The 13,313-nt window shown below is 35.8% G+C and overlaps 1 protein-coding gene across 2 annotated transcripts in view; it reads right to left on the bottom strand.

The window, feature by feature from the left end:
* The window catches only part of DPH5 (diphthamide biosynthesis 5), a 39,886-nt gene extending 27,153 nt beyond the window's left edge, over positions 1-12,733 (bottom strand). Inside the window, exons 1-4 of one of the 2 annotated variants that reach the window (XM_006049820.4) lie at positions 12,598-12,733; positions 12,135-12,292; positions 8,674-8,798; positions 4,212-4,320 (exon numbers count right to left, since the gene is read on the bottom strand). In XM_006049820.4, the coding sequence (XP_006049882.1) occupies positions 4,212-4,320; positions 8,674-8,798; positions 12,135-12,269 (369 nt within the window). In that variant the 5' untranslated portion in view covers positions 12,270-12,292; positions 12,598-12,733. Of the gene's footprint in view, positions 1-4,211; positions 4,321-8,673; positions 8,799-12,134; positions 12,293-12,506 lie in introns of both variants that reach the window. The other variant, XM_006049819.4, reaches the window with a different exon arrangement.
* Positions 12,734-13,313: the final 580 nt, after the last annotated feature.

Raw genomic sequence — 13,313 nt, 5'->3', positions numbered from 1 at the left:
CCTATCCAGCCTCAGATCACTCTCCCCTGTGTCTGCTAACTCTCCAGCAAGCCTTCCTTAGTTTCTTTTAAGAAGCCAAGCTCATTTCCACTTTAGAGTCTTTGTCCAAACTTTGGGATATGGTTGTCCCTTCCTGATTCCTATCTAATCTTTTTTTTTTTTAATTTTATTTTATTTTTAAGCTTTACATAATTGTATTAGTTTTGCCAAATATCAAAATGAATCCGCCACAGGTATACATGTGTTCCTATCTAATCTTAAATGTTAGCACCCTGAGAGACCTCTCCTGACCACCCAACAACAGTAGTGATCTAGTCACTCTCTAACCTAGCAGACTTCTTGAATTTCTTATACTTACCACTACCTGACATTTATTTTGTTATCGCTTCTCTGTCCTACTAGAATGTAAGCTCTTTGAGAGCACAGACCTTCTTGGTCAGGTTTATTACCATATTGAAAGAAACTCAATAGGCAAATGATAAGAAAGTAAAAGTCATCCAGTCAAGTCTGACTGTGACCCCATGGACTATAACCCACCAGGCTCCTCTGTCCCTGGAATTCTCTAGGCAAGAATACTGGAGTAGGTTGTCATTTATCCTCCATGGGATCTTCCCAACACAGGGATTGAACCCAGGTCTCCTGCATTGCAGGCCAATTCTTTACCATCTGAAAACCCAATAAGAAGGCAAACGGTATTTGCTGAATAAACAGATAACTATTCCTCTTAACGATGACTAACTTGGCAACTTCTAATATACTTTCCATTTAACAACAACAAAAATTTCATTAGGTATATGTGATTTGTGGTAAAGAACTGTATTTATGGCATACTGTAATAAAACACATAGCAACTGTCTGTGTGTGTGAGTAGAAGTGTTAGCCTATGCAACTACTTACCTTCACTGATACTGATAATTAAGAGTCTCCTGTTGGTTAATAAACTATTAAGTTAATAAAAAAAATACTCGATGGTTGATTCTGAGCTCTCTATGCTGCTTTTAAAAACAATAAAAAAGACAGTTTGAAGGGATAATAAGTGATAACTTAAAAATACTGTACCCATTTTCAGGTAAGGAATTTCATACTCCTCTTCCTTAACCTAAGGTAAAGATGTTGGAAAGTACATATGGTCTAGGTCTGTCACCTTACCCAAAGTAGCACTTCTCTTCAATAACTTGATGGCTGTTTTTGAATTCATAGGAAAGCTCTTTCACAGAGATGACAGAATGCCTTTCGAAAGTGGTGCCCACTTCCCTTTTAGGAAATTGAGCAAGAGAGCACAGCAAGGTAACATACTACATTTAGCAAGCATATTTCTGGGAACTAAGATCGACTTTTCCAACTCTATCATACTAAAAGAATGACAGTACAGTTTTTAACTTTCTAAGAAATGTTTTTTCTATGTTGGTGATTCTCAAGGTGTGGTGCCTATAACCAGCAGCTTCAGTATCACCTGAGAATTTGTTAGAAATGCAAATTCTCAGACCCCTACCCCAGATATATACTGTATCAGAAAATCTTAAGGGAAGGCCCAGCAAACTCTTTAATAGTCCCTCTAGGTAATTCTGATGAACACTAAAGACAGAGGACCACTGGTACAGGTTACTGTCTTTTCCATAAATGCTAGTCAAAACAGCAAATAGAAAAAGAGCAGCTATTATAAGGAAGGAGACTTTGCCAGAATTTTTACATTATGCAGGATACTGATAGATGTTTATTTTAAAATTTAAGCATGCCATGCATACAATTATTTTTCCATGTTTTTTATATTAGAAAACTATACAAAGGCATCAATACTTAAGGCATCAATCTCTCCTTCTCCTGGCATATGAATACCTTGCATGGTACAAGAATTATACTTTCATAGAGATTTTATAAATACGTAAACCAGAAAACAGAAAGCTATCTTCTGTTTTTCACACAAGCAGTAAGTAATTCATATCCAGATTAGAGAACAGAACTAAGATGAGGAAACAATACTTTGTGGCTGCTTAGAGAAATCTCATGTAAAACTGAAAGTTACATTTAAAAATAATAATAATATATGTAAATGTGGATATGATCTTGAGGGCTTATATGTATAGAAACTTCAATTCTCTTAGTAAATTCCTTCTCAAATACCTTCATTCATTTTAAACATAAGAAAAATAACTCTGCACTTCTTTATCAATGCAGAGGATCAGAGGGACAAGTCTAACTTTAACCAGTCTGGATAACAGATTTATGTAATAAAGACAAGGATCTTTTTAAAAATTTAGGCTTAAAAACTCTAAATAATAGATTATCATAAGATAATTTAGAGCAAAATATGATGGAAAGGGACTAACAAACCTTCTTCAGATATAAAAACAAAACCAATATGAAAACATATATATAGTCAATTAGCTTAAGATTCACATATTTTTGTCTAACACATGAAAATTTTTGCCTTCTCTTTTTTCCTTTCTCCTGGCAATCACTCTTAAATGATTGAAAGGCAGCATTATCCAGAGGAAAGCATATTAGACTGAGAATCACTCAAGAATCTGAGCATCAAGAATTCAATTTACTCCAACACAGAAATGTTCAGAGAGAATTTTAAGTGTAAAAAAAAAAAAGACTTGAATTGGCAAGGCTTTTTAAAGTATGCATTTTATTAGAAGACAAAACAGACAGCAAAGTTCTTTACCAATTTGGACATAATTATAACCAAGAGCAAGTAATGAATACTGAAAGGTAAATAATTTATACTTTTTCTCTGGTTCTTCAGAACCAAAGGCAATATTTCTGGGATGACTGGCCAGGACTAGTCAATTAAAGTGAACTACTCTTCCTAGGTAATACAAAAAATATAGGTCCCTCTAAAGCCCCAGAGACAGCACTGAGTTCCAAGGGTAATGTAGCTTCTTGCTGTAAACAGCTATTTTTTTTTTTTTAACGGATGAATAAAAGAAAAAGTGTTTTCTGAGATTTCCCATATATACAGCTAGCACTGAATTCAGAGGCTAGGTGATCCACTGGCTGTGAGTTGTCTCTTTGTGCCTAATAATTAGTAGCTCTTATTCTATGTGGTAATGCATCTGGGACATCTAACTAGTGTGTAGAAAATTTTAAACTGCATTTATCAGAATAATCATGCCACTACTTCATAAATGACAGCAGCTTTTACCCATGGGCTTCACTAAAGCATACAAGTATTAATTAAGTTTTATATGATTATATTTCCTTTAAAATAAATGTGCAGAAAGGATTAAGCTATCTTTATACCTCCCAAGATACTGGAAATACATAAATGATTCCCCAAAGAATAACTATTTTTTCTTTTATTTGATTTTGAGAATATTCCACATATATGAATGAAATATTTAAGATTTCATGAAAATAAAATGTCTGTTTCATATTCACAGAGAGGAAACCAAGTAATACAGGCCAACAGTTCTCAGCTCCTGTCGTCCCTTACTTGCAAAGTTATTTTAAATTATGTATTCCAGGAAGATGTATTTCACAGGTGGTAAGGTGCAAATTCTCTTTCCTATTATATCTGAAATAGGACTATGTCTTAACAATCAATGGAGTCTTAAAACTACTATTGGCCATAAGCAGTCACAACTGTCATGGATTACATACATGTGAACATGAGAACACAAATTTCAAACATGAATGTTCCTGGCATTCGTGTTCCAACTTTGAAATAGAAAATCTTAAACGCAGCTACAGAGCACTCCTTTAACTCCTCAGAACCAAGATTTCTGGGTTAAAAACAACTAACTTTGCATATCAGTAACTGCAAAGTTGGCTTAAAAGCCTAATATCACTGGCGTTTAGCTCTTTTATGTATTATTTTAAGAAGTGCTCCATCATAGTGCTCTTGAACACACAGAAAACAATACCCATGTGGAAAAACATGGCCCTCAGCAATGCAGAGTAAGTCATTTGGAATAATGTAAAAAGGTTTTAGGAATACTTAACCAATTTGTATGTACCAATTGGATATAGAATTAAAATCTTTCTTTAGATAAATTTCAATGATCTATTCTAAGGGGGAGGGGGGAAGTCTAAGATATAGGAAAATTAGTATAAAATACCTAGTATTAAAAAACTTAATACACAGTCTTATATAAAATAATATTGTCTTATAACTCATGAAATATAATAAAATCTATGGGAATTTGCAGAAAACAAAAACATTTTTGCTAAATACCACTAAGAAAACTGTTCTTTTGTAGTATTACCTGCAAACCGCAGCAGCCTACAGCATTCATTATGGACGCATTGTGAATAACTCTGTAAGGGATCCCCAGTTTTGTTGCTCTTAGAATAAGATCACTGTGTGTTGTAGCCCTGTAGTGAGAAAAGATCAGGTTGGGTTAAACTAACAAAAACTGACTTTTTCAGTAAATCTACATTTCATGAGCCCAAACGGTCAAGAAGAATCAGTCAAGGACACTGTTCTCCCTCAAATATTTCAAAGCACCTGCTTAAGCTGTCATCTGGGAATTCTGGCAAGTGTATAAATTTACACAGGCCCTGTACAATGTTAAATTATGCCTTTAACACTCTTAAAGCAGCCTTGGCAGCTACAGAAAAAAGGGACTTTTAACTTGCTCTTTTTATTCTGTTAATACCTGCAAAAGACATCTGTGGAATATTACTCAGCAACTGAACTTGAGAAGCAATTCTCAAATATTTTGACCTCTAATCTCTTATAATTTCTGTGACAAAGTTTCAAATTATAGCACAACTAGACTACTTCTTAATTTCTGCTCTATTTTGAAGGCTTTGTTTCTCAGGGTAAAGGGAGAATGCATGTAAACATAAATATGGATACTGTGAAACTTAACCCCAAATCAATTTAGAACTGCATTATTAACAGCTTGTTTCCCCCTTGATGAAAACTCCAGGCCCAACTGGGGAAAGCAACATTAGCATGTTTGAGAAACTATATACAAACAAGCAGAACCTGTCAACTGGTCAACGCATACCAAGTAGCAAGATCAAGGGCTTTTACCCCATGAGGCAGTCAGAAACAGATTAACAAATGCCCACCAGGGAAGTCTGTTTTTAATCACACACATAAAATGAAACAACAGCTACTATAAAAATAATCATTAATTTGACTTAGAATAAGCTTTTTTAAAAAATACAAATGCCCGTTGTAAAGAATGTTTTTAATATCCCTTTCAAACAGAATTTCACTAGTTAACACTAAGATAAGGGAAAATGAAATTAGTTACTTGGTGAATTATTTAAATAGATGAGCAGAAAGAAAAACTGGTTTAGAATTATTCTCTTTTTCACAAGTTCATTTAAAATGACCAGATGTGGTTGGTATACTATGAAGATTTAATGACCTGGCAAAGTGATTTGATTTTGTGAAACTGCTATAAATGTGATTAAATGAGCTTCTCAGATTTCTGCTATGAAAAACTGTGGTAAAACTGTTATTTTATTAGAATTACCTAGATTATATTGCTTCATTTAAAAAAAAAAGAAAAAAACTGGAATGAACTACATGTTTAACATCCTCATACCAGGCATTCCTCAGTCTGTGGCTCATGAAAATATTTCACTATAGTAGACTGAGAAAGGCTGTGTGTGTGTGTGTATATGAGTGGGTGTGTACATGCATATGTGCACTGCTGTGTGTAAAGACAAATTTATTACTATTTCTGGGCATGTGTGGCTCTAACCAAAATCAATTTGAATATATAAGGCTTAGTATGTTTATTTTACATTTTACTTTATAATAACATTAATTTGCAGAATGGAAACAATCAAATGACTCACATTAAGGTACATAGGAGACAGGCAAAGAAAGGTAGATTTGTGTGTGTGTGTGTGTGTGTGTGTCCGTGCATGCACATGCATGCCATGAAGGAAATGGCACACAACATAAAGATAAAAAACTACGTGTTCATTTATTAGAAAATACATATAGTTACAGAGCACATTAAAATACAGAATGGAATAAAAACAGAACTATCTTTAGAAAGAATCTGTTTAATGACAACCTTGCTCAACTGCTCTTTACGGGGATAGAAGGTTTAGCACTGTCATCTCTCACATGGCTGAGTCAGGTCTACTGATGCAGTATATTTTAAAGTCATTTACATTTGTTATGTGATTAACTTCCACATTCCTTTAAACAACCTAGATAAAAGGGCAAAGATGAGAACTACACCAACTGACTTAACTGACTTTCAAGTACCTTCTTCATGAATTTAAGACTGCTGGAGATGGATGGTGCCGATAGATGCACAATGATATGAATGTTCTTAATGCTACTGAACTGTACACTCAAAAATGGTTAAAATGATACATTTTATAAATTCATAAATATTTGAAATTTTTTAAAAATTACAAAAAATAATTTAAGATTGAGTAAACAATTTTCCCTAGCATTTCAGTGCCTTGTTACATTTTGTATTCCATTCCTGGTTTATCCATTTAATTAATTTAAATTCAAATTTTTCACAGCCCAATTAAAATTTATACCTTCCTTATCATCTTATCTCCAATGACTAATATATCTGAATAGTAATCCAGTGGGTAAATGAAAAACAACTACAGTACAGTAAATACCACATAAATATGAAAACAATGTTATATATGACTAGTCACTGACATAAGGAAAATTAATTCGCTAGAAGTTTAAAAAAAAAAAAAGCATTTACTCCTGAATAAAATATGGGAAGATTCTTAGAAGAGGTGGCATCTAAGTTGGGTCTCAAAGAATCTATTATTTTACTAAATAGAAACTGGGAAGAACAGTATGTTTTAAGGAAAAAGCATGAGCAAAGAAACAGAAAATGAATACTTGAAACATTTACAAAATAGCTTGGTTCTACCACAGTCAAAAAGAGGAGCAGCCTCTTTTTGGAAAAAGTAGATAAACTGTTAAAAGATTTAAGGCCATGAAGTCACTGAAGGATTCTGAGTAGCACGGCAGTACTTTCTCTGGACCTCAGGTTTTTTCATTTACAATGAAATTTCCCTTTCTTCCCAACTCCCCCCTATCCTACCTCACAATCTTCAACTGTTAAACCAGACCTTCCCCCAGCACCAACTCCTCCATGAAGTCTTTAAATTACACAGACTTTTCTATCCTTGTCTTCTACTCAACATTTCAGCAGTACATCAAAGTTTACCACTCTTTCTTTTCTAAAACATTCTCTTTCCTTGGCTTCTGCTTTAGCACAACTCTAATGGTTTTCATCTTCCTCTGCTCTTGAGAGACCATGAAATGCCAGCATCCTAGAGACTGATCCATCCTAGGTCTTCTTTTCTTGCTCTTATTCTTTCCTAGAGTAATTCCACCCATTCCTCTGGTTTTAAATATCTAGATATGGATGGCTTTAAAAGTCATATAACCAGGAAAGATTCTCCCCTGAGCTCCATTAGCAGGTATCATGAAAGTTAAAACGTTTCCAGGACCAATTCCTGTTTCCCCCAGCCCTCTTCCTTGCTGGTTTTCATCATTTCAAAAAATGGCAGCATCAACTACTCAGTTACTAAAGCCAGAATACTTGAAGACTTACTTCTTTCCTTTCCTCATCTATTACATACATCTGAGCATTTTTTCCTTCTAAATTTTCCCCAATTTGTCTTTTTTCTCTCTTGCACCAGGGCTACTTTGCTTCCCTAAAGTCCATTCACCACACATTTAGTGATCTTTTAAGAATGTCAATGAGATTGTGATTATTTGCTGCTTATTTTTATTATTATTAGTTTCAGCAGAGATAAAATTATTTTGTGAAACTGCTATAAAAGTATCTAAATGCTTACTTTCAATTTCTGTACTTATCTCATCATGGACTGGTAAGTTTATAGGCTGGTAACAGTCTGCAAATCTTATTTCAAGTAGCATTGGTTTCCTGGACTTTGTCAGTGACTGGATACCATTTGCAACCAAATATAATAATGATACATAATCTCTGAAACCTCATATCGATATAAATTATTTTCTTTTTGACAGACACATGTACATGTAACTCTATTGTTTTGAAAACTATCCTTGGTGGTGGGCTCAAAGTGATTTAATTGTCCTTATGCTCCTTAAATCTGTGACATAAATTTTGGGTCACCAGCTGGAGAAAAAGAATTGTTCTATTTGGCTTGACATTAGATATTGATGATGCTTGACTAGATAAGTACAAGCCCATCTTTGCAGTAATGTGGGCAAGAACAGAGCTTCCAGTGGATATAAGAAATTGAAAGCTGAGGCTTCATAAATGATAAATTCAAGGCAAGTAAAGTGACAGCAGTACCACTAAAGAGCAGATGATTAAAATGGGGCGGGAATGGGGGAGTCTAAGACTAAGCAAGCAGAAGACACCTGCACTTACCTGCAAAATAAATGGCATGTATGACTCTTGATAATGCAATATACTTATTTAATAACAATATACTACTTTGTTATTTGATGTCCTAAGTGACTTTCTAAACAAAAGCAGAAGCAACAACATAAACTTGACACCTGATAACCAATGTAAGTGATACATGATGCCATCTTTCCCAAGTAAATTTTCTTCATTAATCTCAAAGATAACCAAAGTTTAAACTATAAAATTTTAGACAGAGCCTATGTAAACAGGGTCTCCTATCAGCACCCGGAAGACAAAGTTCTAAATATAATAATTCTTAGTGATGAAAAAAGTAAATAAATTAAAAGTCAAAGTATCTGCTTTGACTTACCCAAATGGATCACCAACTACAAGGAATGCAACATCACTGATATCAGCATCCTTTAAAATATTATCTGCCTCCTGTTCCACTTCTTCTCTATCAGCAAGAATCAATTTTCTCTCATAAAACTCTTCCTATAGATTTAAATTCAATATAAAAATGAGATAGCAGGTGACCATTTCAACACACACAAACACACATACACACTCTCTCACACACACAAAACAATCTTTGTCTGTGGCTGGTGCAAATCCTGGCAACCATCCAAACACTGATCCCTGAATACAACTCATCAATGAACTAGTACTCTGTATCATGTTGCAATTAAATTCTGTCTTTGGGGCTATCTTAATATCCCAAGAGGAGGTAGACCTTCTAACATCTGAGGCTTTTTGCATTTTAAATTAACCTCTAAATTTGGGTCTAATAGACCAGGCCAAACATTGTACTTTAAATAGAAAATATGTATGCATGAGCCTTACTTGCTTCAGAAACACAATACTACAGAATAAATATATTAAACAATAATATATGTTTATTTAACATATGTTTACCATACATATGGTAGTTGGGTTTTATTAAAATTTCCTTGGGAAAATCTATGAGACCCTGATGAAAATAAAAGATAATTTCAATGAGAAATAGTAAAAAATTATGATTTAGTTGTTTACAAAACCAGCAATCATTCCTACATAATTGCAGGAAAGACTAATTTAAAACTGTACTTCCTAGTTTCTGGTAAAAAAAAAAAAGGCAGAGTTGCAGGAGAAAAAAAAGAATTCTAAATATATAGGAAATCTCCATACAAACTGCTTGTGAACAAATCCCCAGAAGTTCAACCCCAAAGCATAAACCTAAGAGGCTGACCTTGACTGGAATGGCAGCATGTAAGACTGAGCTAGTGGTCATGGGGTAGTGGTTACAACCTATTATGCAAGATCACGAATCTTATAACTGATTTCCTGTGGAGTAATATGTAACTCAAATACAGTAAAAGTGGATGCATAGATAAATACTATTTCTTACATGCTAATAAATTTATTTAGTCATAAGGATTATATCATATGTCAAAAGTTATAAGATTGCTATAATGGAAAAGTGTCAGCTACTCAGTAATATTTGTCAAGCAAATGAACAAATCATTAAGCATTTGAAGATAAAGGCTAAATAGTTCCAAGTGATAATTATTTCCTAATACTTAACTACAATCAGTTTCTCAATTGTGAAAAAAGATCCTTTCCTTTTCATTGCACATCTTCTTAGAGATAATATTCCAGAAGTTCCCAATGACAACGTTTTCATGGATGAAAAATGTTTTATTTTCCCTCTTAACCACGTATCTTTTCTTAATCACTCATTTTATATACCTTATTTTATTTTGTGAGCCCAGTAAACTTAATAGTTGCAGAACATTTATAGTCACATATGTAAGAGAACACACATATGATTACTGAAAGCTGAAAGAAATGATGTTCTTTTCTGAGCTTCTAAGATTCCTTAAAGATCAAGGAATCACATGTTACTAGCTTAATGCTGGCAGTAATCCGATCCAATCTTTTATAAATGATTTAACAACAGAAAACCCATTCTCTCCTTAGGACTTCTATCATGTTTACTCCATATTTATCACTTATCCTAACTCAAGATATATTTCATTATCTAATTGAGACAACAGAATATTAAAAAAAAATTCCTCAAAGAGAAATACATATTAATACCTCAATATAATCAAATGTTGATCCTCTTTAAAAAGAATGCTTAAAAAAGGGAAGAAACTGCTAAAGCAGAAATAGACAGGTACTACATTATTTTTAACATAACCATTTATTTATGAATTTGTTCATTCACTCATTTGAAAAATATTTCTTGTGTACAACCTCCATGCCAAGCTCTATGCATGATGTTGCAAACAGTGTGGACATACCCAACCCCTGCTCTAAGGAGCATAATATCTAGTGTCATGTTCTTTTCCATCATGGTTTATCAAAGGATATTGACTATAGTTCACTTACTGCTGTGGAGTAAGACCTTATTGTTTATCAATTCTCTATCCCAAACTCTTAATCCATGCTTCCCTCACTTTCCATCCCCCTTCCAAGCCCAGATCTTCACCCTATAAGTAATAATTGTTCAAATGTTTTTGTGGGAAAAACTATAAAAATCATAGCAAGCAAAATTAACATTTAGCTAGCACTTAAATTTGCAAAGCAGTTTCAAATACGCTAATAAATGATAGAATCTTAACAGCCTTCCAACTGGTTATTATCTCCATTTGACAAATGAAGGAATTGAGATGTGGAGATGTTTGGAAATGTGCCATCCACTATGCTAAAATCCTGTAAGGCAGGCATTTCTATCCTCTTTTTACAAAGTAAGAAACAAAAGTTAAAGGGCTTGTCTAAGGTCACATGTTAACATGTGACAGAACAAAGACATAAAACCAGGCCCAGTTCTTTAAAACTACTGACTTGTTATTTGTCTATATTCTCTAAGAAGATTTTAAGTTCATTCTAAATGGCCCTGATAACTAATTAGAAAGGAACATTTCTATCATCTTGAGCTGGAGACTGTGGCTCCATTTTGAAGCCAACAAATCAAAGCTGGTCATTAGACACACCTTTCATTTCAAAGTATGGCTAATTCAAGTTAGCAGTCCTTCTTCAGGTTTTAAAGTAACTGTGAGACCTTCAGAATTCCCTGGGCTGTTAATCTGAGAGGCCAGAAGACTGGAAATTCTCTAGGTCACCTTTTTCTTTGGATGACTTGATAGACCAGACAATCCTAAAATCTTCTCCCTCCTCCTGTAATATAGCCATCAGTTTTTGCATCTTAATCTACATTCTATATGAAACTTGACGATGAACCTGAATCTGACCCCTTTCAAAATTTACTGAGCCTTTAACCAAACTCAGCTAAATGTATGATATGCCAGCAAATTCTATGGTTACCAAGTTCCTGGCTATTCAAGTGTATGGGTATAAGCTTGACTGGGAACAGCCTATTTAAAGGTTAGATCTCTCTGGATATGACACAAACAGAAAGGTGATTACCATTCCCTATGGAAATACTTCAAAGGGGGAAGCCTTCAGTTTGGTCCCTGAATACATAACCAACTCATTAAGGCTGTGTTAGCACCTCATTAGCACCCAACTCAGAAAGGATTTCTTGGCTATCTCACGAAATAAGGGATTCTGATGACTATCCCCAGGAGTGTAAAATAACTTTCCTTTCCTATTTAATGGAGAAAGCTACACAATTAGACTTGTAAGTAAAAGCACGCTTTCATTTTCCAAGTCACATGGTTAGTGTATGATTGCCATTCTTGTACTCCTCAGATTCTTCATGAGAAGGGGATGTATTTTAAAGGGTTTCAACCAGGAGACCTGAAAAATTCAATTCAGCTTAGTGTAAAAAGAATCAGCTGTTAAATATCCGTCTTCCCAGGAGGCTGGAAAGCCTTAAGCACTTACCAGAACTTCTTTCCCTACAGTCAGAACTGACGTATAGGTTTCCAGATACACTCGACTGCAGCGTCTGACAACTTCCAGGCCCTTGACTGTGATGTCCTTGGCATCTCCCAGGCCCAAACCAATCATGTAAAGCATCTCAAATAACAGGGGGAGGGTGACTGCAGGACGAAATGGATATGAAAATCAAGTGTCAGCTACACCGAGGATACCTACAATCTAGTAATGAAAACGAAAACCAAAATAACACGAGGAGGGACGGCATGTCAGCGGGAGATTTAAGAACTTCCCGCCTTTTAAATAAGGACTGGAGTGTTTTTAAATAGCCCTACCCGCTTTCTCTCTTATTACACAACGCTAGGAGTAGACAATTACCCGCTGAGAAAACGACAGTTGAATCCCTATCCTCCCCAAATTCCTATCTGCCTCCGTTCCCCAGAAGTAGTTGCCCAAGCGGAGGATTTACCCGGAGAAAGGATCCACGCCGCCGGCCTCACCTACGATGCCGCAAAGCGCCTCCGCTTTACGGCATTTCACGACTAGCTGAAAGGGGTGGCTTCTGCAGGCTCCGGTCTGGGGCACCCCGCGTCCCACCGCCACTAAAGTTGACCCACGGGGTGCTGGGGCTGGGAGGCGAAAGTTCACCCGTTCAGGGGAGTCCGACCAGTTCCCCAGCATGGCCTTTGGGAAGGGACGAGGCCTGCCCACGATCCCCTAATTTTATAAACATCCCAGCTTGGAACCAGGTAAGTGCAAGAGCTTTTCGCCAGCGAGGAAAGCCAGCCGCGAGGTTGGACCAAGGAGCTCCACGCCTTCCTTCTCTCCTCCAGAAAGACCAGAGGGTGGCGGGTGGAAGGGGTTTCCCTAGTCTGCCCCGAGATAGCCCTAATGCACACATTCCCATCCTCGCCTTTTCTTTCGGCTGTAATTTAACCAGCTGCTTTCCTGTCGAGCTGTCATTTTGGCAAAACTGGTGATGAATGTTGGTTCTAATTTCCTAGCGGGGCCGTGATTCCTCGGGTTTGTCCCTGAAACCTTATTCTGGAGTGCCCCAAGGAGTGTGTGACTGGAATCTGCCTCAGTCATCGTCAGTTTCGGGAAGCCCAAAACCCTCCTGTGCCCCGAGAAGTGACCTTTAAGAATGCTCACGAATTTCAGACCTCGCCACAACGCTTCCACAGG

Source organism: Bubalus bubalis, chromosome 6 (assembly GCF_019923935.1).
Source record: "Bubalus bubalis isolate 160015118507 breed Murrah chromosome 6, NDDB_SH_1, whole genome shotgun sequence".
NCBI classification, from domain to species: Eukaryota; Metazoa; Chordata; class Mammalia; order Artiodactyla; family Bovidae; genus Bubalus; species Bubalus bubalis.
The sequence above is the reverse complement of the archived record's forward strand: the minus strand, read 5'-3'. Positions and strand labels throughout refer to the sequence as shown.